Genomic DNA, 26008 nt, shown 5'->3' with positions numbered 1-26008 from the left:
CTTGGGACTACTGGCTTAGTGATGAACGCGCGAATAGAACTGCCTTTGCTGGTGTATCCTGCACGTGTCGTGCCTGCCGTCTCGCAGCACTCACGCCCCGACCACGCTTTCTATGGCTGGCTTCTTGTCTGCAGCGCCCTGTGCAGACCTCTTGCTATATCGAACTCACAGTAGTCGGCCACATACCTGCTAGCAGCTAACCCAGTATCCGCGAGGTTCCATACCATCATTCGCCACTCTGCACTTCGCCATGGATACAAGCGATTTCGATGACATGTTGTTTGGTGAACATGACATGCAGGCCGCTCCTAGTGATACGGAAGAGGAGGACTCAGAAGACGAGTTCCTGTTTGCAACTTCCCAACGGGAAAATATACCGTGGGATGTGTGTAACAGCTCATCCTCAACCTCAACCAATGGCACAGCGCTATATGTTCAGGAAGCACCTCGGTATCACCATCAGGAGCACGCTCTAGGACCCATACGCGACAGGTTCTTCAGGCGCTCTCACTCTGAGCGGGTTATGACTAACCTTGTGCAGAGTTTGGGTGATCGCTCGTATTGAAGCGATGATAGAGTTGATTGTGGATGCTCAGCTAGAGGATCATGAAGCGCTAACTATCACGCTGAAGTCCCGTGCGGCTCTGTCTCGCAGACGATCTGCCACAGCCGACGGCCAAGAACAGACTCCCGAACCGAAGGAACGCGATATCAATTTTCCAGGAGCAAGTGCGCAAGAGGCATGGAACTTTAGTGTGTGAACCCGATCGTTTGTACATGTTGAGTACGTTAATGGTCGTGTAGCTGTACTAGTTCGTATACTCGAGCTTGTCCATGCCGGTCTCGTCGATGGTACCGTTATGACGAAGAGGTCAGCTTTGCCTTTGTATGATAACAACAAAAAGCTGACTTGAGGTAGGGACATGTATTATCGACATCCAGACTTGTTCATCAAGCAGTCAATAGTCGACCGATACGTGGATGACCTGGCTTGTACATTCGGCATCACTAGATCACAATTGAACGTGGTGCGCTTGTCTCGGTCGTCTCTCTGGAAGCACAGCTGATAGCCAATACCAGACTGCCGCCGCGAAAGGCCTGCTGGCGGGCGGCTTTAGGTTGACTCGAAACGATGGTCATCATATCAATGGCATGAGCGAGAAAGAGGTTTGACGAGCGTGCTGGCTCAGTGATACCTTCCTAACACATCAGCAGGGGATACTCGTTCCCAGTGTCAACGATAACGACAATCTCGACTTGACAGACGTGCAATGGGTTCTCATTGTCGAAAAGGAGGTATGGTCGATGCTTTGGGATCACTTATGTTACCGCTAATGCATACCTAGGCGACCTTTAGGTCATTGATGAGTTCACCACGGTGGCACACGTTGGGCTCGAGCGGAACAATACTAACTGTAAGCCTGACCGTGTCTGTTGCCAATGTCACCTAATAGCCAAGACAGGCGAAAGGATATCCAGACCTCGCTTCACGGAAATTTCTGAGTCAATTAGCTGCTAAGGCCCCTCAGATCCCCATGTATGCTCTGATGGACCTTGATCCTGACGGTATCGCCATACTATCGACATACAAATATGGGTCTTATCGTCTTGCGCACGAAGACGTTACATCCACGGACACAGCCACACCAGGCTTGCCTAACATCCGCTGGCTCGGTGTAAAGAGTCACCACATGAGCGGGACTTCGCTAGGCGAAGTGCACACAGAGACGAGCACGAAACCTCAACTTCAAGGCCTGATGAGACTGACGGCGCGCGACCGCAACAAAGCAGCGCGAATGCTGGAGTGGAACCTGTGCGCCGAGGAGGGTCCCGAGAAGGGCTGGAGGCAGGAGCTACAGAAGATGCTGATGCTCAACGTCAAGGCTGAAATACAGATACTTGACGAAATGCCAGGTGGATTGGTGGCTTGGTTGAGCGACAGGCTCGGGCAAACAACGGAACTGGTGCGCGTGCAGCGGATGGAAGTCGAAAAGCCAGACGACGGGATGCTCTTTTGAGATCTGGAGTACCGCCGAGAGGCAGATGCGCTTCCATACGCAGGGTCCACATGTGTTACCATCTAGTCGTGCAAGACAGACAGATATCGAGCGGCAGGGATATTTGGGTTTTCGTCGGAGAGATTGTAGGGTGTCAAGCCAGTGAGACGCCTCTTAGGGGCAACAAGAATATCCCAAGTCTTGCACGGCTACAATTGGGCGTCGCATCCCAAGTGGCATGCAACTCGTTCAATATGTCGGAATATGTGTAGGGTGAAGCGGCAATGGCCCAATGATGGAATGCGGGTGGGACAAAATAACCCGCCAAGCTTGGCGCCAGCGCATCTCCTCGATCACGGCAGCTCACCCAACAACTCAGACGGCGTCGCATAGCGGCAATGCATTGACCTGCAGCTACGGAACCAGAACCCACAACAATGGCCGGCATGTCTAATGATCCGCGCGTTTCCTTCCAGGCGCCACGGCTCCCGCACAGCGCTGCCCCTCCGACCGACTGTGAGCAACATGGCTCAGGTACCGCCGAGTCGAGTGCAATCCCACACCCACTGACGCCTGCAACGCCTGCAACGACCACCAGACAGTCGGTACCATTGGGCGTCTTCTCGACCCTCTTGGGGAACAACACCACGTCCACCCTTAGTGCCCAGCCTATACTGTCCGACGAGCCCGTCCTCGCCCACACGCAACCACTAGATGCTCCCGAGGGCCTGTCTGACTTGACGGCGAGCTCAGGCTCGGTGCCCAGTGCGACTACTACCTTGACCAACACACTGCCGCCGACCCAGTCTGCTGCCCTGCGCGCCCTGAACGCCCCCGCCTTCCATTCCTCGCCCTCCAAGAGCAAGTCTGCAAAGTCTACATCCAGTCGGACCACCGTCACCAGCCAGCCCGTCGTAGTACGCACATACTCAGGCTCGCGGCACGCATCGCGCTCTGGCTCCGGCTTCAACACGCCACGCTCCTTTGCCATGAACGGGCAGACACATGCGTCGGCCCTGTCAGCCGGTCTGGCAGGCAGGAGCGAGCAGCTACCCTCCGCTGACGACTTCTCTTTTTCGGCCATCCTTCGCGCGGTGGACCCTGAGATCAGAGACGCCATCGATGCCATTGCTGAGATCTGCGCCCGAAGCAGAATGAGTCTAGCCGACGAGTACGACTCTCACCTACCCCCACAAGGCGAAATAACAAGCGGGGGGTCGGGGTGGGCTGCAAGTACAGGAGCATTGGCCAGCCGAGGTCGTTTGAATAGGATCAGTCAAGGATGGACTGCCGCAGACAACACACTCATGGCAGTGCCTGAAGCGAGCAGCTCCAGCGAGCGGCTGGCGCAAGAGGGTAGGGCCGAGAGCAGTAAGAAGCGTAGTCAATCAGCATACGGAAGCTTGAAGAGCGTCATCAGTGGTGGGAGTGGTAAGCGGAAAGCCATAGATGGCGATACTTTCCGAGACCAAGAGGCTGGCAGCTCGAAACAGGTCGAAGCCCAGAACTCGGGGCCCGCTTGGGCAGTCCACGCATCCACCTCGTCTTCACACCCGGCAATCACCATTGCCGCGCCTACAGCTTCGAAACAACTATCACTCGATACATCGTCGGCAATGCAGGACGTTGGCAAGGACGCCAATGGATCATCCAACGGACGGCCTCAGACTGCAACACCACGCAGAACCCCTTCACACCACCGCGGAGCGTCTATGCGCACTCTTCCGGCATCACGAGCACGTTCTGGTACCCTTGACTCTATAAAGGCGTGGCTACCATGGCCCCGGCCGTCAGATCTCGACCAGAACAGTCGGCAGGAGCTGACAAAAGCCGAGGACCGTCTCAGAAGCATGCTGATATCATCGTCCCAAACCCTCGGGAAAGGTAAAGCAACAGTGCGCGTCATTTGAGAGTCGGATCGGTTCGCATCTCCAAAGCGTTGAATACTCCCTTTGAAATTGTTTGTTACATATCGCAGATACCCAAGGAGAAGCTGAAAGTGTACGAAAAGCGGAGTGGGGGATGCTTGTGCTTTGCGTAGGACTCTTGCTCCGAAAGACGCCATGATGAATAACGTTTTATGATAATGACTAACGACGACAAGTAAATAGCACGATGAATAGTAGAACAATGCAAGCCTACTTACAGCCTCTGATGGCCTATCGAGGCTACCTCGTTCGGATTGGACAATCTAAGAGCTTCAACCCAACTAGCCTCTTCAAGTAACAAGTGTGCGTCAAAACGTGGGGTAGCTGCTTAGCTCAATTCCATCTCCGCTCTCGTTGACGGTATCAAACATCATGAAGTAGACAACAAGACCACGACCTTCTTCAAACTTGAGACCAGAACAACACGATGACACCCAAAACACGAGAGACACGAGTCGACAGCTTCATTGACCCAACACTCCTCCCATTACTACACAAGCCACTCACTCTCCCCGACCTATGCGATGACGTCTTACTACTCATATGCGACTTCCTGGACCACCATGACCAGCAACACGGCGAAACTCCATGGAAACGACTCTCCCTAGCAAATCGCCGTCTCCACGCCCTCCTCGTGCCGCGACTATTCAAGACCATACGCATCACCGCCCCGCTCAAAGCCCTAGACACGGACGTCTTGACACCACATTTGCAACAAGCTCGCGCGCTCAAAATCGACATGTTTGGCAGTCTATGGTGGTGGTGCTCCGGCGCCTACACATCCAGTAGCGACGCTCTCGATCTGTTTGCCTTTATGCGTTCGTTACCGCGGCTAACGCGATTGGAAGTGAGGATGATGAGCCGGAGTCTGGATGTGTTTTCCGCTGCGTTCACCGACTCTTCACTTTCGTCCCGGTTCCCTGGGTTTGAGTTGAGGGGAGTGGAGACGTTGGTTGTGAATAGCAGCGCCGCGTTTCTGGTGCAGCATTGTCCCAATCTGCAGACGTTGGTGGTAAAGGGGAAGGGCGATGGCGAGGATTGTGCAATGGAGAAGTATACCGAGCTGGAGGGTTTGTTTGAAATGATTCCGCGGTCTAGCCTGAGAAAGGAAGAGGAAGATCCATATTTGCAGTATGCAGTGGGACTGCGAAGATTTGATGGAAGTGCGGCATGGTCTCTGGCCGAAATCACCTTTCTCACGACAACGTTTCCGAATATTAGTCATCTTGTATTGCGCAGCGAGTCGTACTGCTATCGATCCGATGTCGCGTCCATCATGCGTGCTCTGGGTCAGGGTTTGAAACAGCTCAAGACGCTGCAAGTCAGCAAGATCGAATATCTTGATATGGGGTATCGAGCGGTGTGGAAACGAGCGGTTATGGAATGTAAGACGGAACAAGCAAGACAGGCGTTATGGAAAGGGAACGAGAGGAGGAGAGTCGCAGCCGAGAACAATGTTGCGAGGTTAGCATTCGGTGAGGTGGAAGCACTGGAGGAGTTATGGGTGGGTGAAAAGAGGGTTGCGAGACGACATGGTGGGAACGGGGTGTCTTGGATATGGGAGCGTAAACCGGATGACACGGTGGATGCGGCGCTGATAGGGATGAAGTGGGCGGAATATCGTAGAGAAAGGGAGGCCGTAGTTGTGTCGAGGGAGATCGGGACGTAACGGAGGAGGTGAGAAGTTGGGTAACGGCAGGTAAATTTGCGTCTATCGCAATTCGTTCAGTCAAGGACAGATAATCAATCCCATAAAGATAGCATCTAATGAATAACGTACATCATACCGAAGGGGGAGTACAGGCTGCCCGATGAATGCTAACTAGAGCCCACATACCCAAGAATAAGCCATGCTGTGAGTCCTCAGATGGGCCTCTGACGCCAAAGTTGATGCAACAGAACACAAAACTAACCATCGTACAGGACATCACACGCAAACCACACGTGAACCCTTACATGCAAATTACACCAGGTGAGCGGCCCATTCTACCTTGCATAACCGTTACTGCTACTCGATGGCATTGGTGACGCGGAAGCTGGTTTCCAGATCCTGATTCGTTTATCATCGCCAGCAGAAGCGAATGTAGTAGGATCCTTGGGGTGCCACGCTACGCTATTGGCGCAGCCGTTGGAGTGTGCGTCGAGAGCTTCGATAAGGAGGCCATTGGAGCGCCATATGTATATTCGTGAATCTGAAAGCGTGTGTTAGCAAATGATCCTGCATGAAAAGACAAGACAAACATACCCTCGCTGCCGCTGACTACAAAGTTCTCATCGGCGCCGCCAAACGCTGATCGAATCATGAACTGCTTTTGAGCATGTGCCTCGAAGCGTTGTATTACATCCCCAGTGTCGATTTCCATGAGCTTGATCTGATCCGGGCTTATGCTAACGAGCATATGCCGTGAATCCTGGCTGATCGTAACACTCGTCAACTTTGTACCATCAAGCTGAAACTCGGCAATCCTCTCATAATTGGCATAATCAAACACGACAATCGCGCTCTCTGTAATGACGACTAATCGCTGGCCGTCGGATGACAATGCGAGGCCGTTTACACGGAGCTTCCCATCATCGGCGAAGTTGTGCTTGAGGTTCCCGTCGAGGTCCCAAACACTACAGCCCATGTTGTCGTCCTGTGATCCAAGAATAATCCGTGTACCGGACGGATCCCAAGCCGCCGTGGTACATGGGTAGGTGAAGTCGTTGATACATTGTAGGCATACACCAGTCTGCTAGTTTTAGTCGGAGCTATCAGAGCAATCTTGCCGCCTTACCTTGACATCCCATATCCGTGCTGAGTTCTCTGGTTGCGAACAACATGTTATTATCTTTGTGTCATCAGGGCTCCAAGCAAGATGAGCAACGCCAGATTTCCTGTGTTCTGCGAGTCGATGTAACACCTTGTATGTGTTGGTTTCGTAGATGATGATTGTCTGGTCCTCGCCTGCAGATGCAAGTTTTGTGCCGTCGTTTGAGTACTGCAAGTACCAAACCTCACCCGTGTGGTGTTTCAAATCAAGAACAGCCTTTGTTGGGAAGTCGTCCCTTTCGCAGTTGTGGTCGAGATAGAGAGACGGTGACGCGGCGGTGTTGTGGTATAGGCAATTTGCGATCCAGCTATCTTTTACTTCATCTAGCAGTACTGCTAACCTGTGTTCCGGGATCATAATGCTCGGCGAAATTGATTCTACAGGATGTCAGTATGAATGGCCATAGCCTGGGACTTGCTGCTTACTGGAAAGATCAGAAAGCAGATGCATCCGTGAGTCACCGCGAGCGCCGTCCCATTGAGCTTGATTTCTGAGGTCTTCGGCAGATTGGCACATCATAAGCCTACGAAGCGTTAGCTGGATAACGTCTGATGGCAGGATGATACTTACGCCGAAAGAGCGTGTAACCTTCCCACATCTCGATGAAGCGGCGTCAACTCTTGCCGAAGTACCGCAAGTGCCTTGCTCAGATCTCTCCGTTCAAGCAACTCGAGATACTTTTGCTGCTTCAGACAGAATAGCATCACCTCGCGGTTTGCGCCCTCGGCTAGAGTCAAGCCTGTAGAACGCTGCGAGCTGGGCTGTGATGTCGACTTTCCCCAGGGCCTTCCGTAGGGAGCGTCTAGACCGACACCACCACCGGTATCGTATGTATTTGACCCAAACAGCAGCTGTTCGGCTTCCTCCCAATCACCGTTCAGTACCGAAGTTCGGAATGCCGCAACTGTGGGCCCTTCGAGCTGGAAGCCGCTCTCTTTGCATAGTGCGCCCGCAGCACTGTGGTAGCCCAAGTCGGTCAGACTCTGTATCAGTATCCGCGTCACTTCTTCCCTGTCATGACCAAAGAAAGTTGCAGGCACTGATCCTCCGTTCGCTACCGGACCTCCATTCGTATAGGAGCCATTGCTCTCGTTCCTCCCGTGTGTGCTTCCATTCGCGCCCTTGGCCAGGGGCGACCTGTGCCCCGACGACTGTGACGATCCGTTTGCGAAGTTGCGCGAGGGCGATTGTGAGGATTTGGAGGTGTCGTTATCAAGGCGCATCTTCCCTTCCTGTCTGCGCCTGCGCTTCGAGATGTGGCGGGATAAGCTGCCCCGGGTGCCGCTGGTGAGGGGCTCGTCTTCGGCGTCGTCGCTCGCAGAGAAGCTGTGCCTGCGCTTTCCGGCTGTAGTCTGGTCGGATGACAGGATAGCGGCAGCGGGTGCGTGGTTGGAGGCTCGGGCGGCGGGTGCGGGCTGGTTGGAGGGGGCAGAGATGACTGGGGAAGAAGAAGCGGGGGACGTCGGGGTGGATGGGTGGTCGGAGGCGGCTGGGGAGGGAGGGTTTGGGGCGATTTCGTCTGCCAGGACGAACGCTGGGTCTGGTTACCCGCAGATGACGCGGGTATGGGTTGGTGGCAGCGCCGTGCCTGGAGGGGTGCTGGCTTGGGGATTAGGGAGAGAGCATAGGCAGCTTCGAGGCGAGGCGCTGTGCTGGAGTGCGCGTGGAGTCGGCGCAGACGGTGGAGAGGTGGGCAAGCTTGCGGAGGTGCGCTCGGAGGTTTGGAGCAGCTGGCGATGTCACGAGCCGAGCAATGACGATGCCGTCGTCGGGGCCGGGCACCTTTGATGCTATCACAAACGCTCGAGCTGCGCCAAACAGGGGAAGTCCGATAGTCGTCGTGCACACGCTGTGGGAGCTTCTAGTGGTCGTCTTGGGGGTTGTTGGCAGTTTGAGGTCTGTAGCTGGGGACCTAGGTGCAACCGGATGCGTTAAGCTCATGTGCCAAGTGGCAGCCACGATGTGCGAGAGATGGCCAAAAGCAGCGCAAGTATTACACCACAGGAAGCATTCAAAGTGGAAATGTCCACTCTCTGAGTCATTCAGTCAGTTCAAACGGCATCGTCACAACATGTTGCGTGGAATGGTCCCAGGCAGGCATGCGCACCAAGATGCTCGGGTGGATCCGCATTGTCACAAGGGACCTAATCGCGCGATAAGAAAGGGAGCTAACGCCCGCACCATGGCCGGCACGACTCACAAGGACGCCCAAGTGCTCGTCTTTGCTGCATTCGCGTCGACTGTGGCCGTAGACGCGTCATGCCTCGCTCCAGGCTGCCTTCTGGCCATTACAGACAAGGGCAACACGTCATGTGGAACAGGGTACGCGCTGTCATGCGGATCCATCAACCACCATCACCCATCAACCAACATCACACATTCTTCAAACAACCACAGATTGTTCGAAGATGACAAGATTTACATGATCATAATTTTGATTCCAACTTCACAGTAGCACTGTTACTACCCTATTCCTCTTCTACATCCTCATCGTCGCGTTCCCGCTCGCTTCATGCTCCTTGAACCAGTTGAGGAACTGGAACAAACTCGCCTTGGGTGTCCTCTCAAGACTCGTGTAGTTCACGTACTGCACTCCGAACCTGACCGACGTACCAAGCGCCCACTCGAAGTTGTCTAGAATGGACCACCCCCATGCTCCAGTCACGTTGACGCCGTCCACATGAATCGCTAGCAAAATGTTGTCTAGATATTGCTGGAAGTAGTCCGCTCTCTTCAAGTCCTAAAATGACGGTGTACGAAGTCAGTGTATGTCTCACGCAGTTCGTACATGGGAGATCTTACCCAAAGCGCAGAATTGAGGTTGTTCTGCAAAGGTAGAGATACGAAGTCAGTATATGTCTCACATGCACTTCGTACAGTCAGAACTTACCCATTGTCCTTCGAAAGGCTCTGCAAACCCGAATTCGCTCACGACAATGTCCGGGATCGATGGGAAGAGGACCTGAGTAATGTGCTTGAGGTAGCGGCGCACGCCGGCAGGGGCAGAGTAGAACCACGACATGGCCGGGTCGGCGGCAGGACCGATAGGGAAGCCATTAGGGGCTACACTTGCTGAACCAGCACAGTCAGGGAAGGAGGGGTGTGACCGGTTGCTCGTGCACGACTCCAGCCCGCCATCAACCTCAAAAGCTAAGAAGCTGGAGTAGGGATCGATGGCGTAGAAGTCGCACGATCCTTTGATCATGTCCTTCTCTTCTTGTGTGAACTCGGGCAAGAGGTCGCCAAGTGTGTCTTTGAGCGATTGCGGGTAGTCACCGTCAGTCCATGGTCCACCGAACCAGCCAATGCTAAAGTCAAAGTTCCGCTGGCGTGCAACTTCATCTTCTGGTTTTGTGCTGTTGGCCTCGTAGTAGTTACCGCTGTTCTTGAAGGTCATGCGGCCGCGTCCTTTGAATTCTTCATGGTACCATTTGGACACCTTTGCGTGCGCTAACAGTGTATGGTGGCCACAAAGAAAGCGGGCTTCATTGCCGCCTGTGACGCCTGAGCCGTGGTATACAAAGTCAGTGTATGTCTCATATGTAGTTCGTATGAAGAGACTTACCATTTGGCGCTGGGTAGTATTCACCTGCCGGATACCCGGCGTATTGCCAATTGCAGTACTGGGGCTCATTGATTGTAAACCACTCGTCAACGTAGGCATCATACCGTGTAATGACGAACTTTGCGTAGTTGAAGAAGTCATCCACGACGCGGCGGTCAGTCCAGGCACCGTACTCATTGAAAATGGCGAGAGGAGTGTCCCAGTGGAAGAGCGTTACCGCTGGATGGATGCCATTCTCGTGCATGGTTCTGATCACGTCGTCGTAGTGCGCAATGGCCTCCTCATTAACCGGACCATGTCCAAAGGGGAAAAAGCGCGGCCATGAAAAGCTAGGGCTGAAGGCTTTGACTCCTAGACTTGCTAGTCTGGCGAAATCCTGCTTATACAGATAGTAATGCTGATCAACGATATCGCCAGTCGTATTGTCGGCCACGTAATTAGGAACTGCAGAATACAGGTACGAAGTCAGCTTATCATGATATCTCACATGCACATCGTGTAGACAGAACTTACCCCGGTGTGCCAACAAATCCCAAATGCTGGGTCCTCTGCCTTCATCCTTGACCGCACCTTCGATTTGATACGCGGAAGAACTAAAGCCCCATTGAAAGTTCTCGGGGAGCTTCAAGCCCTGTACCTCGGGATATCCGCTTCCTACAAGAGCGTGATAGTATTGAGGATCTGGCTGCGGATATGCCGTTGGCTCTGCTGTTGGTTCAACGGTAGTCGTGATGGGGCCTGTAGCGATAGGGCCCACCATGTCCCAGAGCGAGGCGAGTGCATTGGGTCCGAAATCAGTGCGGGTATAGGCTGTGGGCTGTGCGGAGGCGTTGAAGCTTGAGGTGCTGTAGCCTGAAGGCAAGTCATAAGAGATAGTAGCTGTCCCGTTGCTCTGAGCAGTGGCAGGAGCGGCGAAGACAAGAAGGCTCAAGACCGACAGTAATTGATCCATCTTGAAGAGTCAAGGTGGAATAGCACGAGATGTTGCGCCACTATGAACGGATCCAGAGACTATTTAAATAAGTACCTATGTATCTCTACTAGATCTATCCGCATCATACCGGGTGGTTTCATTGTGCTCCCCGCTGACGGAAACCTTTGATCGATGGAGCCTACCCGGAAATTTTGAGCTCGGCGTGCATGGTACCCCTCAAGAAAGTGCTCAAAATCATCTTTGTGCACCCGATATAGTGGATTACAAAAGGCTACAAAGGCAATCGTTGGTCGATTCCAAGGAGCTAATGTAAGCTCCAAGCTTCGTTGCGGTACCGAATGCTCGAGCGTGAGGATTTGCACCAAGACCGCAAACGTCATCAACGGGCAGGCCAGCGGAACTGGCGGAGTGAATTTCCGTGCCGAAAGAGGAATAGATCGAGGCTGCTGCCGATTGATTGGTGGAGGCAAAGCTTCTCGAAGCCATGCACGGAGCTATTGCGGGGAATCAACAACCATCTTGACTGATTGTTGAGCTTCCAAGAGACGTCGTACGAAGCTGTGTACCCCGATAGTAAGGTGAGCGGCAGAACAGAAGGCATGAACGGTCCGCCGACCGGAGCTTGGTGAGATCGGTAGAAGGAAACACGGGACGAAAGGACGCAATTTGACAATGAAGCGGTGCTGCGGGTGGAGGACACAAAGATTCTGGATGCCACAGAAGGGGATTGTGTCGTTTTGCCCCGGCGCACCTTTACTATGCAATTGTCGGGCTTGACCGAGGAGGTTTATTCAGTTCATCGCTACGTAAAAGAGTCCTAGCAGAACGTCACTAGGTTCTCCGGGTATATGGTCTTCGCCGTATTATATGACGAAGATGGGAAGAAGTCCACAAGGAGCTTATGGTGACTCGTTTCATTTAAGCCTTGCGCTGCTTCTTCGAGGGCGGCTCTTGCTCTGACTTGCGACCCTTGCCCACCAATGCGCGAATGTCGACTGGTTCTTGTTCGTCGTCGTCGTCATCATCGTCACTAGCATCCATGACATCCAAGTCGGATAGCTCCTCGTCGTCTTCGTCTTCGTCGAATGTGCTCTCTGTGATCCGTTAGCGACGGGATGAAGAGTAGTTGAGCGCATGCCACGTACTGTAGTACTTAATAGCGTTAGGCCACATGTCTTCGGCGAGGATGGTAGCAACCTCATCGCCGCCTGGGAAGACCTCGATCTCCTGGTAGTCTTGCGGGTCTTCTTCGTCCTCAGCCTCATCCTCGTCATCGACCTTCTCCCCTCGCCTGATCTTCTCGAACCTCTCCTTCTCCTCCTTGGCAGCCTGTGCTGACTCCTGTGCGCTGACCCAGCGATAGCCGGAGACGAAAGAGAAGAGACCGAAGAAGCTAACAGAGGCGTCTGTAGCTGTTTCGATCTTCTTGGCCAGGTTCTTATATTCCTTAGTCTTGGCCTCCTCTTTCCTCGCAACGCCGTTGGCAGTGTCGGTTGCCAACTTCTTCCTCATCTCGCCCAGCTTGTATGCCGCATCCGTGAGACCACCGGTAAGGTCCTTGTCCTTCTTCCAGTTGATTTTGACAGGCTCAGAAACTAGACCTTGCCAGTCCTTGGTCTTCCTGAACCAGAACTTCTTCTCGAGCACCTTGTCTTCGAAGTATTCGTTGTCGGTGAAGCCGAACTTGAGCGAGAAGCTGCGCGGGGAGCCATTGGGGTCATTGAGCTCGATCCGCGACACCTCAAAAGTATCGAGACACTCGGCGAAAACCTTGGAGTCGGTGGGCTGGATGAAGTTGTCGATCTCGGGCGGCGCCTGCTCGAAGACGAGCGACCAGAAGTGCGGGATCTTTGTTACGAAGTCGGCGCGCTTCTTGTAGAGAGGGCCCTGCAGAGCTTCGGCTTGGCGGACTGCGATGGGGTTAGCAATGCGACTCCCTTTCTCGAGACGCGACGTGATGGAAATGGAATCGCAACTTACTGATTTCCTCTTCCACGTCTTCGAATTCGTGCTCAAGAGCCGCAAGCTCCTCGAAGCGAGCGACGTCTACTTCATTCATTTGGTGATCCATGGGTTTCGAGCAGCTGCCGCCGGGTGAGCAACAATCTGACACTTCAGACATTAAATCTTGGTGGAATGACGAAAGACTTCAGCCGTGAGCATTGTTTATAAAATTTCCGAACTGCTGCAGGGATGTTTGCGCGACGGGGCCCACTTAAAAAGGCGGAGGTGCTCGGCCCCACGCACCCGTGCACACGTTCCTCCCGGCTTCTGCACCCTTCTGGCAGCAGAACGCATCTATCTGTCCTGCTTCGTCGACACGATAGACCGACGCGAAGTTCTATGGCGCGGGAAATCAATCTACATCGTGATTATGTTAACGCGGCAGGCACGTCAGCAGAAGGCCCTTAGGGTGGCTGGGAGTCACAGAGATGACTTGCTTTCATTCACTCCGCCACAGCTTCGCTCGTGGCAGTGCGCTCTGGTACATTCACGATAGGCAACACCCGATACCCCACAGTGCCATATAAGCTCGCTACTGCCTCTGTTCGACAATTGTAGTCATAGCAATCAGGGTCCAACGAGAACAACACGCAATCCGCTTCTACCAGGCCCGACAACGATCTGCGCAATACTCGCTCCTTAGGTACCTAGGTAGCCATGGGAGGTCTCGCGTTCGCGAATGTTCCAATAGACTCCGGCAAGACCATCAAGGTCCCTCGCCTGCCACCAGCACTGTACAAGACGCTCTCCGCGCAGTATCAAGGCCTTCTGGAAACACTATTCGTACGCGTTGTCGTCCCGCGTGACGCTCCAGCCAAGACAGACCATGGGGACATCGACTTCTTGGTAGAAGGCATTCGGCCACCCAACACCAAAGAGGGGATATGGGCAGCAATACAGGAGACTCTCGACGCCGATATCCATCTCCCACGCGGCGGGTCCTCTTCCTACGCGGTGCGACATCCCGAAATACCAGATGCACACGTGCAAGTCGACGTCGAACTTTCAGTTGGAGATGAAACCCCGGAAAGCGCTGAGCTCTTCGAATGGACGCGCTTCATGAAAGGCGACGCTGACCTCGTGCAAATCATTGGCGTCTCTCATCGTCCGCTGGGTCTCACCTGCAATGACCAGGGCCTGCATGTACGAGTCGAAGAGATTGAGCCATACAACAAGAAGAAAGCACTGCTATTTCTCACAAGAGATCCAAATCTCGCGATCGCTTTCTACGGCATGGATGTCGCAAAATACTGGTCAGGGTTCAAGGATGAAGACGATCTCTTTGACTGGGCTTCCAGCGGGAGGTTCTTTTCGCACAAAATCTTCCAAGGGCGTGTCGAGAAGCACAACGATCGAGCCCGGCAAGCAAAGCGGCCCATGTACCAGCGTTTTGTAGAGGACTACATGCCAGCGCATCCCGACAGAGGTGATGCAAACACGTGGACTAAGCAGCAAGTACTGGAAGAGGCTCTTGCAGTTTTCAAGAAGCAGGATGAGTACGACACTATGATGAGGGATCATCACCTCAAGACGGCGGAAGAAGAGCTCTGGAAGGAGATCAAAGTCACAGTCCCAATACAGAGCAACTCTCTCGCTCTCGTTCTGAAGGGCTTGAGGCGTTGGGTCGTGTTCCGGGATAACGAGCCGCGCATTTCGTCTGAGCCCAACCTTGGTGAGCCTACAATCTGGTCCAAATTTGTATCGGCGGATAACAAAGACGCTGTGCTCAAGTGGGTGAAAAACAACTGGGAACAAGTCAAGGCTTTAGAGAAGGCGCGTGCGAATGCTGCCAAGGAAGCCGCGAAGGGCGCATCGTGAGGTCTGGGCCAGGCTGATGAAAGTCAAAGTAGTGCAAGGCGCAGACATGACAGAGACTTATGCGGTAGTGGTACTGTAGATACTGTTTCCAATCGCGTTCACACGTGGTACTGTACGCATCTAAATTTTGCGGTTTTCGTGACGTAACGCGTGGATCTCTTAAGCCGATGGTTCCCATGCAGCTGCGGGCCTTCTTAACGCGAGCATGATCAGACCTGGCTTTGCGATGCAAATTTTCAGTTTCGTAGGGGTAATAGAATCGAGTTTCGAAGGGGTAATACGGACGGTTTTGTAGGGGTAATCAGAATACCTAAAGGTGGGTCGCATGGTCGAACCTGCTACTTCGGCCCGATGGGAAAGGGCAACTTGATCACGACGATTTGCAACATTTCTCCGATGGTCAGTAGGTATCGCTGCGAGTGAATTGCGCTACGCTACTCGCTATCTTGCCAAGATTGTGTCCCAAGGTGGCTCTTATCTTTTTTGCTTTGTGCGGTACCGGATCGTGACGAACCTTCAAAGGCACTACCTTGTCAGACGGATCTCGATCGACAGAACCCAGCTACCACTCACAGCATTGCTTGTTTCGCACCGAATAGCTTGCTCGCATCCACAAGTCTCCGCCTGACAAAGATAAGCCCTACGACAACTTCGATCCTCTAGCGCGTGGACGAGATGGACGACCAGTATCCCGAGCTGCAACTGCCAGAGTCACGGGTCTTGATCGTCATAACGGGTATATATTCATGGAGTGGACATTATGTGTTCGTCTGTACTAACCTCACTAGGCGGCACGATATGCATGCGCAAATCTCCAGACGGACTGGTACCTGCGCGGGGTTTCCTCAAAGCTGGACTTGCACCCAGACCAGTCTTCAATGATGGATCGTACCCCGAGCCTTTGGAGATTGTTACCGACGATAAGGGCACACGCAAAGCCGTTCAAAGTCTTAGAACTCCAGTCAGCACCTATGATCGCCGCGTGCGATACTGCGTGCTCGAATTTGAAAAGTTGCTCGATAGTAGCTCTATTGACTCCACTGGTTGGGATCAAATTGCCCGGACGGTGCAGCGAAACTACCAACTCTTCGATGGTTTCGTTATCTTGCATGGCACAGACTCTCTGGCGTACACGTCGTCGGCGTTGAGTTTCATGTTCCATAATCTGGGGAAGCCGGTGATATTGACGGGATCTCAAGCGCCAATGATGAACTTGCAAACCGATGCACAGGACAACCTCCTGAACTCTCTGATCATTGCTGGACATTTTATGATACCGGAAGTGTGTCTATTTTTCAACTTCAAGTTGTTCCGAGGAAATCGCGCGACCAAAGTATCTGCAGAAGACTTTGACGCATTTGGTAGCCCCAATCTACCACCGTTGGCTACTGTCTCATCTACCAAGACGAATGTCCTGTGGCATCGCGTTCATAGGTCTGTCGATCTAAGACCTTTTACTATACAAACCAGTCTGGATACAGCACACGTAGCTTGCCTGCGTGTGTTCCCAGGTATTACACCTGCAATGGTAGATGCAGTCCTACGCTTGGAAGGCCTCAAAGGACTGGTACTGGAAACTTTTGGAGCCGGAAATACCCCCGGAGGACCAGACAGCGCAATGACGCGATGTTTAGCGGATGCGGTAAAGAGAGGGATCGTGATTGTGAATGTAACACAATGTCTGAGCGGCAGTGTCAGCGCTCTATACGCCCCAGGAGCGTACCTCGGTCGTGCAGGCGTCGTTTTCGGCCAGGATCTAACCTCAGAGGCAGCGCTCACTAAGCTGGCATACCTCCTTGCGCTACCGGATGCTACCCCCGAAGAGGTTGCGAAGCGCATGTCCGTTTCCTTACGTGGCGAGCTCACTGAGACTACAAGGACACATTTCGAACACCCGTCAAGAAGTGGTGTCCTTACCCCTGAGCTTTCAAGTCTCACAGCGCTCGGCTATGCTGTCCAAAAGGGCGACCTGCAAGCGACAAAAGACATAATTCGAGGAGAGCCTCGCTGGTTGTTGAACGATGCAGATTATCAAATGAACAGCCCTGTAGTAAGTGCCATTCCATCCACTCAGCATCCTTATGACTATCTCTGCCCTCCGAGTCACCTTCCAACAACAGCACGCAATTTGAGACCTTCACTGTTCCTGTATCATGCGAGAGCCGGTATCGGAAGGGTTGCACCATATTTGCTGCACGGCTCGTAACGCATACACCATTATCAAGATAAAGGAACGAGACGCCGCCGGCTCAGAGGGACAGAGCCAAACAGCTCACAGTTGTGCCCCAGTAGTGCGGTGAGACGCAGTCGCTTATCTTCCAGCCCATCACCGCATTGCATTCGCTTCTGAAGCGACTTAATCCGTCTGAGCGAGATTGCGTTCCTTGCTGACGTGCCGGTGTAGCATCTTGCGGCAACAAGCCCCAACGTTGAGATTCTGCGCGACTTTCTGGCCCAAGGCGCCTCTGTGCATCTTCGAAACCGATCAGGAAATACCCCGCTCTTCTTGGCCGCAGCGGCTGGCTTACCAGATCACGTACAGACATTAATCGACGCAGGAGCCCATCTTCACAGCGATGAAGTCAGTGCCGCAAAGCTGCATGCGTCAGAGGGCGACGGCAACGCTGAAGTTTGGAGCCGTGTGATTGGCTGAAATGTGCAGCACGTTGAGCACTGCTGGGAGCACGGTTGATTGTGGCTGCTTGTTGGCTGCAGCCTAGCGAGCAAATTGTCTATATGATGGATGCATGGCGCCTCGAAATGTCGCCATATATGGCACGTTGGTCCCCAGAGTCTGGTGACGCACCGGAATCAGCCCGACGAATGCTGCGGCGTTGACAGAGGTGAATCATTGGAGTTACGCGACAATATCCCGGCTGCTATCATGGAGCGCAACCCACTCGGAATCTTGCCGCTGATAGGAGCACTCGTGGTCGACCGCAGTTGTGCAGTAACGCTGGTATGGCCGGGGTCGACGTGGACATGAAGGTATACACCAAACGATGGTGCTGGATAGACCCGCCATGCGTGTGGGGAAGTTATTCAAGTGCGTGTCCGCATATAGATTGAAGATGTACATCGACCAGGGCGTCCCGCTAAAGGCATGGAGACCTCGGGAGCTTGTTTCAGTTAGTAAAAGAAATCTCTGTGCCAAGAACCGACACCGTGATGTCCCTTACACTCGGGGTAACCCGTTGATAGCACGTTTCCTACAGGTGACGGTAGATGGCTCCGAGTTCAGCAACGTGTACAGCGCAGCGGTTTCTGACGGCTCCATATATCCGTCATTCGCGGTCCCTGAACTTAGTGTATCCCCGCATTGACTCGCAGACACTGCCCCTCATCGATTTCTCTGCGTTACGAGCAGATTCGAATGTGGAGCGCTCGTCTATGAATTAGCCTACCAAGCTCGTTGCAGTCGGATGATAGTGCACGCTGCTCGCTTGTGTATGCATAGTATGGCGTGTCGAAAAACGAAAGGCGATTCTGCGAGATTGTTCCGCCATGGCCCAGTAGAGCAACTCGAACAGTCTCGAGTGATAGAGTGGACCACTACGGGCATATTGCGCTGGCCAACTGTGGTAAGTAGTGGCCGCGGTCAGGTGTTCGCGATGTCAAGCGGAGCCTATTCGCCCTTGCGGGTGGACTATTAGGTAAGGCTTTTCCCAGCAATGCAAATGACGAGCCCAAACTTGGCTGTAATGTCATACAAAAAAACAGCTCGTTTCGAGCTTCTCCTGTTTCTCCGGTCGGCGTCTTTGACCGTAGCTCTGCTCTTTAAACATTGCGTGTGTCTACGTCAAAGGTAAAGGAATCGGACCGCAACCTCAACCTCAGAACACGACGACTAGCTTCGCGCAACCCTGCATAAAGCGACTCACGTGCCTGCCATCGATCGCACTATCAGAGGCTTGACCACCTTTGTGCGTCGCAAGCACGTTATTATCTGCCCGCCGAACCGGCATCGCTGACGCCGCCGAACCGAATCCCTCCCAAGGTTACCACTACCCTTACACCAAGTCCTTATCTCACCCTCACCCGCCATTGAGCTACTGCCTACTTCCCGGAGCCCCAGGTGACGACTGCCCGGTATCCTCGCGCCTTGGCCCTGTTTGTGTTTTATATACCCACAACCACCCTTCCGAAAGTCGCAACTTCCACAGGACCGCGAAAAAATTTCTCTAAAGCACTTCTTTTCGCCCAAGATTCTCGCTCAAGGATACACGAATGCAAAGGACCGTCGTTACCATCAACAGCAATGGCCGCCAATCGGCGAGCTTCATTCGCGTGGCCGCCGCACTAGGATGGCAAGTACGAGCGCAGATGCGAGACTTGAACGGAATAGTTGCGCGGGAGCTGTCGGAATTGGACAATGTCACTGTCTATATTGGCGCGCTGGAAGACAAGAAATTTCTCGACGATCTGTTCAAGAGCGCGCAATGCGCATTCATAAATACCACGCACTGGGGAGACGAGGTTTCGATTGGTCGATCGCTTGCCGATGCCGCAAAGAAGGCCGGAATCCAACACTACATCTACTCTAGCATGCCCGACCACTCAGTCTTTGGCAACAACTGGAGATCACTACCACTATGGGCACCCAAGTTCACCGTCGAACAGTACATCCGCCAAATCGGCCTGCCAGCAACCTTTGTTTACTGCGGCATCTACCACAACAACTTTACCGGTCTCGACTTCCCGCTATTCCGCATGGAGCACCAGTACGATGGAAGTTTTGTCTGGCAAGCACCATTCCACCCAGATCAGCCTCTGCCCTGGTTGGACTCGGAACATGATATAGGACCAGCTATTTACCAACTATTTAAGGAAGGTCCACGAAAGTGGAATGGCAAGCGGTAAGCGTGTTCTGCATCTGCATATCCCGGTCCACATCATGCGGACAGTCTCCACAGTGGTTCGATCTGGTGGCTTAGCATCACTGGTGGTCGACTGTAAAATTTTCCGCTATTTTCTCGCATGCTGCCATGACGTGGCTGCATCACAAGATACCTGTAGGGCACGTGTAATTTTGGACTATGTACTGACTGACTCAGGATTCCGCTTGCATTTGCGTCAATGACCCCGAGAGAAGTCTGTAAAGCATTCAGTACGGGCCTCCGGAGACCAGTCCGCTACAAGCGGGGCCCCATAATGATCAACGTGCCCACACCCACAGGCTATCGGGAGCACCTTTCCGCGCTGGAGTACACACTGGGCGAGAAGGGCGCACCGTACTTTGGACCCGATCTTGAGCCAGACGTTCCCAAGGTATCCCTTGAACTGTGGGAGGGAAACCGATCCATGGAGGAGTATGCCCAGGAGGTGTTCCCTGTGGAAGAGGCTGCCAACGGTCTCACTTGGATGGAAGAGGTAGAGACGCCTAGGAGAGAGATCGAGATCGACTTTGAACAGATCAATTGCTGACGGCTGGCTTCATCTTCCAGGGCGAGATTTTTCAGCATTCCAACGTTGTCTTGGGTCTAAGCGAGCAGCTCAACCAGGCGCGACTCTAATTCCTTCGGTTCGACATGTCCACTTGGTTCCCTCGGCGTCGGACGGTAGCATCTCAACGGCGTCTGGCCTTACCTTTCCTTTGGAGTATCGGGGTAGAAAAGCGGTAAAATGCATGGTGATGGGATGCCTAGGGCGGCAATCCCGGGCTCTTTCTGCGGGTCCATGTCGTTATCTTGACCACACGTGGTTTCCTCGCTCGACATCGCGCAAGCATGGTGTTTGGGCTGCCTTTTTCAGCGTGTGCATACACTGCGGTATACCAGGGGCGGTGGTGATCTGCATTTTCAAAAGTTAGTCCTTTCTTAATCACTCCACTAGGGAGATGTCCACTTGACTGTTTCATGGAAGCGATGTGGGTGTACGGGCTAGGTTCACACCGATTACGATCGGTGCATTGCGACGGTGTTTGAACTGTAGCCAGGATGAAAATGATACACAAATACGAACAATTGCCAAGTTGAGTTGCACGAGGCCATTAGTGAAGCATGTGGTTGTGAAGGGGGGCCAGGCAATTGGGCTATGCGGGACGGACGATTGCTGACATAAGCGACGTCGAATTTCCTGAAGCTGGACTCTATGCGGCGACGACTGCAACTCCGCCCGCCAATGTCAGCCGTCATACCCTGCACGCGGGCTACAGCCCAGCGAGTCGCCTTCCGAGCCGTGCGATGTAGACGATTCGCAAGCACCGAGACTGTCGCCGCCGATGCAGCGCCTACGACGCCCATATTGCCCGCCAGGCGTGAGCAGCGGCTGTCAACACAGGAGCCGGATCTCAGCCAGCGGCTGCACAGAGCCTTGTATCCGCGTCTATACGGAGAGGATGGTCAGTTCACAGGCGGAGAACTCGTGAGAATGAAGCGCCGGAAACAGAAGAAGCCTATCGACTCCAAGTGGCAGCCGGTGATGAAGCAGAAGAGCGTAGACCACCAATTGAGTACGGCCACCCCTCGATGCCTGGCCATATGGCTGCATGCTGGAAGATATTGCAATGGCACATGGCAGTCATCTCCCGACGAAGAAAGCGCTGACTCTATCCCACAGGCCACCAATTCGGCGTACCCGTCTTCAAGCCCACAACGCTCAACATCAAGAAAACCTGTCCCAACCCCATCTCAGCCGTAAACGCCTCGCAGATCAGCCTCCTCGACCCCACCGGAGCACGAACCCGCCTTTTCGCAAAGGACAACCCAGAATGCGCGCGAGTCGGCGATATCCTACTTGTGCGCCAACGCACCGGCGATCCCTTCGCTGGCGTATGCATCAACATCCGCCGTCGCGGTACCGACACTGCTATCCTCCTGCGCGGCCAGCTTACCCGTGTCGGTGTGGAGATGTGGTACAAGGTCTACAGCCCATTGGTAGAGGGCATAGAGGTTGTGCAGCGGGCGGCCAAGAGGGCAAGACGTGCCAGGTTGACGTACATGAGGACTGTCAAGCACGACAGGGGAAGCGTGGAGAACGTCGTCAGGATGTACCTCAGGCAGAAGGCTGCCCTGGGTACGTCCGAGGGACAGAAGAAGAAGGGTGCCGGGGCTGCAGCGGCCATGATGGGTGGCAAGAAGAAGGGCAGGGGCAAGAAGAGGTAGACCCACGAGAGCGTCTCACACTGTACATGTATGTACAATACTACGAGCAATGTCAAGGACATGATCACTTGCAGCCTGAGCGTGAAGCAAGATAAGTGAGTTAGTTGTGCTACAAACAACGCGAAAAGAATGGTGATCACAAAAGTCAAGCGTAAGCCCATTAGACACCCTCTCCCTCTGAATGCGACTAACACATCTTATCAGACTGACGACCTCTCTGTTCTATCGTGGGACCTGGTCCTCGACTGCTCTACTCACAGCCTAATGCACCGTTCCATATCCCTGTGGCTGCTGCTGAACGTAACCCTGCTGTGCCGGCACAACCCCATGTCCTGCCTCTACGCCCGCAGGTGCAGGCGCGACAGGCACGCTCTTGTGTCCTCCATTCTGTACTTTTTGACTGTACACACCCGGCGCAGGACGCGCGTTGTAAATGCCCGCGCGTATCTCGTCGCGTCGCTTGATGTACACGTATTCGACGTAAAAGGCGTGAATGTGACCGGGAAAGTCTAATAGTAGGAGATGTCAGCGCATGTCTCATGAGCAGTTTGACAGAAGATACCTACAGCCCAGGATTGTAAGGACGAGGTTGATGAAGAAGTCGGCGCCGCAGCCTGCCACGAGAAAGACACCGAGGGGTGGGACTGTGTATGGATTAGCTGGGATTTACTCGGAAGAGGGAAGGAGTAAAGCTTACTGAAGATTGTGATGAGGATCAAAAGCAGCGTTTTGATCATGTTTGCGACTGGCTTCTGTTTCGCGCTGTAGTAATGTAGATTGTGCGCTGCGATAGTTGATGTCTGCACAGGTGATGACTGTTTGTCTGCGTTTGATGTCGCACGCCGGACTGTGTGACTTCTCGAGTTGGTAAAGGTACGCGACTAGCTATTCGCGGGGACTCTCAGGTCTTATAAACACCCTAAAGGCCATCACGCCCATGCGTGAACCTTACTGAGCGCTCATGCTTCAACGTCATGATCGTGTGGCTGATTGGCTAGCCACAGTGTGGCGCGGATGTCTCCGGATGGCGCATGGCGACGCTGACGCGTAAGGTTGGCGGCTACCTGGTACGAACGCGCCGCAGGACTTGACTGTCTTTAGGAAGCTTGCACCCATAGCCTATCGCGTCTAGCAATGAGCGCCCTTCTGTGGCGTTGTATGCCGTTTTGTTCTATCTGCGATCGTTGTCGCCCTTTATGATGTACCCAGCCTTGCCGCGATGCGTTGAGCTTCGGCACGTCTTTCCTTTCCTCGGTCCATCTTGCAACGCTCAAGCATGGCCAAGTATACAATTTGGCCAGGGATAAGATATCTTACGCAGTCGACAGAAACGTATTTATGCGCCGCCGATGCCTGCTGCTTTCCTAGACTTCCGTACCTTTAGGCCACCTCTGAAACCAGGCTTCCAATCTTACCGACGAACGTCGACATTGCAAGTTGGTATACACATAGACGCGAGCGTCTGTCAGCGCTTCTTCTCTCTCTGGATTCACGTTCATTGGCACTGCTAGTAAACGAGAATATCTGAATATCTGAAGATCCCCGATCAAGCAAAGCCTCCGATACAAAACAAACATGCGACACCATCTTTGGCACAGGTCTTTCCGATGGCAGGTCCGCGATAAGATTCCACTTCAGATCTCCTCCGGCTTGGCATAATAATCGGTGGAAGCGCGACACCACGCATCCAAGTCAGCAAGCGGATATGCGGCCAAAATCAGCCTCACAGGGCTGACATCCGGGTGTTCGGGCAACGAGAGCCCAGCCTCAAGGTCACGCGGCTGATCAGAGTGCGCTTGCAGGTTCATGACATGATGTTCCCGCCAATCCTGCAACTGCACCAGCTCGGTTAGGAAGCACGAGATGGAAACCCCAAGCTTTGCATACGCTGTGGCGTTTTGATCGATAGGAATACGATGCTTGGTGTCCCTAACCAGTATAAGCTGCAAATATGCGACTCGATACCCTGAGGTATACATAACATGGCTTTCGTCCTGTTAGAATTACTGGATGTAATGGCGCCCATCTTCATTTTCGAGCCACCTTAGCAGCAATCATGACCGGCGTTTCGCCTTCCAAACCTACCGTCACTCCTGCCCCTACAACGACCCAAGACTGGTTGCATGCATCTTTCTCGGGCGCAGCCTACACACCTCACGCTCGACATCAAATTCGTGCTTGTATTCAATCCAAATTCAACCGCTGTCGAACGGACGGATGGTATGGGTGGCCGATTGGCAAACGTATTGGAATCATTATCGGCATAGTCATTACAGTGATCGTCGTCCTATCAGTACTGAGATGCTGCTATAGTCCCCAATACTCTCAAGCCCGAGAAAGAAAGAGACCAATGCTCCTAAGCGAGTTGCGTAGCCAGCAGGCTGCGGAAGAAGGGGCCGCAACTGAACGGCGTTTTGCGGAAGCGCTGTACGGCGAAGCCAGAAGTGCCCAAGGGAGAGACAGCCACAACAGTAGAAGTGGAGATGGTGGAAACCTAGTTGGAGCAAGACAAGACCAGGGAGGGCGGAGCAGTGGAGGTCAGGACAATGAAGGAGCACCCTTGGAAGATGTACCTCCAGCATATCACGAAGCTGTGAGAGAGGATAGACGTGCGCATACAGAGATTGCACCCCACGCGAATAGCAGTTCGTTGTCAGGATGGCCACCAATGTACGCCGATGTAATGCAGCCTGCACCTGTTGCAAGCCCTCCTTCGCGAGTTCGGTACCCGGCCTTGCCACAGTCTCCAACAAGATAGAAACATTAGTGGCGTCTTGGCGTTGGAGACCACTTTCCAGCCGACGATATGTTAGTTCTCTTCCTGCACTCAGCAGCCAGCGTATCAAGTCCTACCGACAAACGTTCCAGGTCCCTTCTTTTCCAAGCCAAGGCCTGAGGCTCAGCACTATGACCAACTACGGCGATGAGCGACGCTCTTACAAACGCAGAGAAGAGGAGAAACTCGACACATCCGGCGGGTACGTCGAACCTGCATCTGGACAAACGCCTTTTGGGGCTTTTGGGCAAATACGTTGGCTTTTGATTGGTGGAAGTAAGGCCAAACGGTCAGGCTGAGAAGATGGTCGAATGCCAGATCGGTGTATGCGTTGTGCAGCGTCAGGGTCAGCCTTACGTCGTAGATCTAGTAAATTATGTGAAGAGCAGAGTACCAAAGCTTGCTTCTGCTACTGCCCACAACTGCTATACATGGTCTATCGTGAACTTGTTTCGTGACGAGCGATCACATTGCACTGTGAGTCACTACCATTGTAAGTACAAGAAGGTAACTGACTGCTGGATCTTGCTGAACCAGAAGACAAGAAAATATTGACTGCATGTTCACATACTTCGTGTTTCGAGCAGAATCTTTGTTCGCGTCACCGGAGGTCCCTGTGTACAAGTGGCCTGTATATCACTCGAAACCTCCTCGCCATAAGCAAAAGCCCATCAGCACCTTGCACACTGGGTGTTATCCTTTCAAATCTTTTAATATGCCGACCACGCGCCCTCGGCCTACTCAAGCACCTAGCAAGGAATCGATCCGCACAGCTATCATCGTCGGGCTCATCATCAGTCTTCTCGGTGTCATTGTTCTTACCTACCTCCTGTACCAGCGCCGCTTACGACGTAATGTGAAGGCCGGTAAAGTCATGGGCAAACGCGAAGTAGGGGGATCGGAATGGCAAAATAGAGCGAGACGAATGATCAACGACGAACAGAAAGGTCTGGAAGTTGGCGTGGTTCGGGAACCATTGCCAGTTTATACGAGAGATGTTGAGCGGGGCGAGAAGAGGTTGGAGATGGGAATGGCGAGGTGAACGTCCGCTGTTACTGCCCTGCGTGGCA

At 53.4% G+C, this 26008-nt stretch overlaps 9 protein-coding genes across 9 annotated transcripts; 6 read left to right on the top strand and 3 right to left on the bottom strand.

Moving 5' to 3' along the window:
- Positions 1–777: 777 nt before the first annotated feature.
- Positions 778–2018, top strand: J4E88_004676 (uncharacterized protein; the record flags this gene model as incomplete). Its single annotated transcript, XM_049398320.1, has 5 exons — positions 778–784; positions 943–1028; positions 1081–1167; positions 1216–1296; positions 1464–2018. 5 exons carry the CDS (start codon positions 778–780, stop codon positions 2016–2018), a joined length of 816 nt encoding a protein of 271 aa, XP_049255881.1.
- A 416-nt stretch (positions 2019–2434) lies between these two features.
- On the top strand, positions 2435–3907 carry J4E88_004675 (uncharacterized protein; the record flags this gene model as incomplete). Its single annotated transcript, XM_049398319.1, has 1 exon — positions 2435–3907. The coding sequence occupies one exon, from the start codon at positions 2435–2437 to the stop codon at positions 3905–3907; it is 1473 nt and encodes a 490-aa protein (XP_049255880.1).
- A 2004-nt stretch (positions 3908–5911) lies between these two features.
- J4E88_004674 (uncharacterized protein) lies at positions 5912–11255 on the bottom strand (the record flags this gene model as incomplete). Its single annotated transcript, XM_049398318.1, has 10 exons — positions 5912–6117; positions 6171–6657; positions 6703–7115; positions 7164–7261; positions 7309–8278; positions 9352–9478; positions 9541–9564; positions 9629–10242; positions 10304–10747; positions 10817–11255. The coding sequence occupies 10 exons, from the start codon at positions 11253–11255 to the stop codon at positions 5912–5914; spliced, it is 3822 nt and encodes a 1273-aa protein (XP_049255879.1).
- Positions 11256–12155: 900 nt separating this feature from the next.
- On the bottom strand, positions 12156–13296 carry J4E88_004673 (uncharacterized protein; the record flags this gene model as incomplete). Its single annotated transcript, XM_049398317.1, has 3 exons — positions 12156–12331; positions 12383–13147; positions 13218–13296. The coding sequence occupies 3 exons, from the start codon at positions 13294–13296 to the stop codon at positions 12156–12158; spliced, it is 1020 nt and encodes a 339-aa protein (XP_049255878.1).
- Positions 13297–13898: 602 nt separating this feature from the next.
- On the top strand, positions 13899–15059 carry J4E88_004672 (uncharacterized protein; the record flags this gene model as incomplete). Its single annotated transcript, XM_049398316.1, has 1 exon — positions 13899–15059. The coding sequence occupies one exon, from the start codon at positions 13899–13901 to the stop codon at positions 15057–15059; it is 1161 nt and encodes a 386-aa protein (XP_049255877.1).
- Positions 15060–15734: 675 nt separating this feature from the next.
- J4E88_004671 (uncharacterized protein) lies at positions 15735–17265 on the top strand (the record flags this gene model as incomplete). The annotated part of the gene is made up of 2 exons (XM_049398315.1): positions 15735–15795; positions 15848–17265. 2 exons carry the CDS (start codon positions 15735–15737, stop codon positions 17263–17265), a joined length of 1479 nt encoding a protein of 492 aa, XP_049255876.1.
- A 2021-nt stretch (positions 17266–19286) lies between these two features.
- On the top strand, positions 19287–20483 carry J4E88_004670 (uncharacterized protein; the record flags this gene model as incomplete). Its single annotated transcript, XM_049398314.1, has 2 exons — positions 19287–19915; positions 20114–20483. The coding sequence occupies 2 exons, from the start codon at positions 19287–19289 to the stop codon at positions 20481–20483; spliced, it is 999 nt and encodes a 332-aa protein (XP_049255875.1).
- Positions 20484–21179: 696 nt separating this feature from the next.
- J4E88_004669 (uncharacterized protein) lies at positions 21180–22162 on the top strand (the record flags this gene model as incomplete). Its single annotated transcript, XM_049398313.1, has 2 exons — positions 21180–21510; positions 21618–22162. 2 exons carry the CDS (start codon positions 21180–21182, stop codon positions 22160–22162), a joined length of 876 nt encoding a protein of 291 aa, XP_049255874.1.
- Positions 22163–22423: 261 nt separating this feature from the next.
- J4E88_004668 (uncharacterized protein) lies at positions 22424–22899 on the bottom strand (the record flags this gene model as incomplete). Its single annotated transcript, XM_049398312.1, has 3 exons — positions 22424–22671; positions 22729–22806; positions 22860–22899. The coding sequence occupies 3 exons, from the start codon at positions 22897–22899 to the stop codon at positions 22424–22426; spliced, it is 366 nt and encodes a 121-aa protein (XP_049255873.1).
- Positions 22900–26008: the final 3109 nt, after the last annotated feature.

The sequence above is a fragment of the Alternaria novae-zelandiae genome (genome assembly GCF_023758075.1).
Source record: "Alternaria novae-zelandiae strain BMP 2774 chromosome Unknown scaffold_8, whole genome shotgun sequence".
Taxonomy (NCBI): domain Eukaryota; kingdom Fungi; phylum Ascomycota; class Dothideomycetes; order Pleosporales; family Pleosporaceae; genus Alternaria; species Alternaria novae-zelandiae.
Note: the sequence above shows the minus strand (reverse complement) of the source record. Positions and strands in the feature narration are given on the sequence as shown.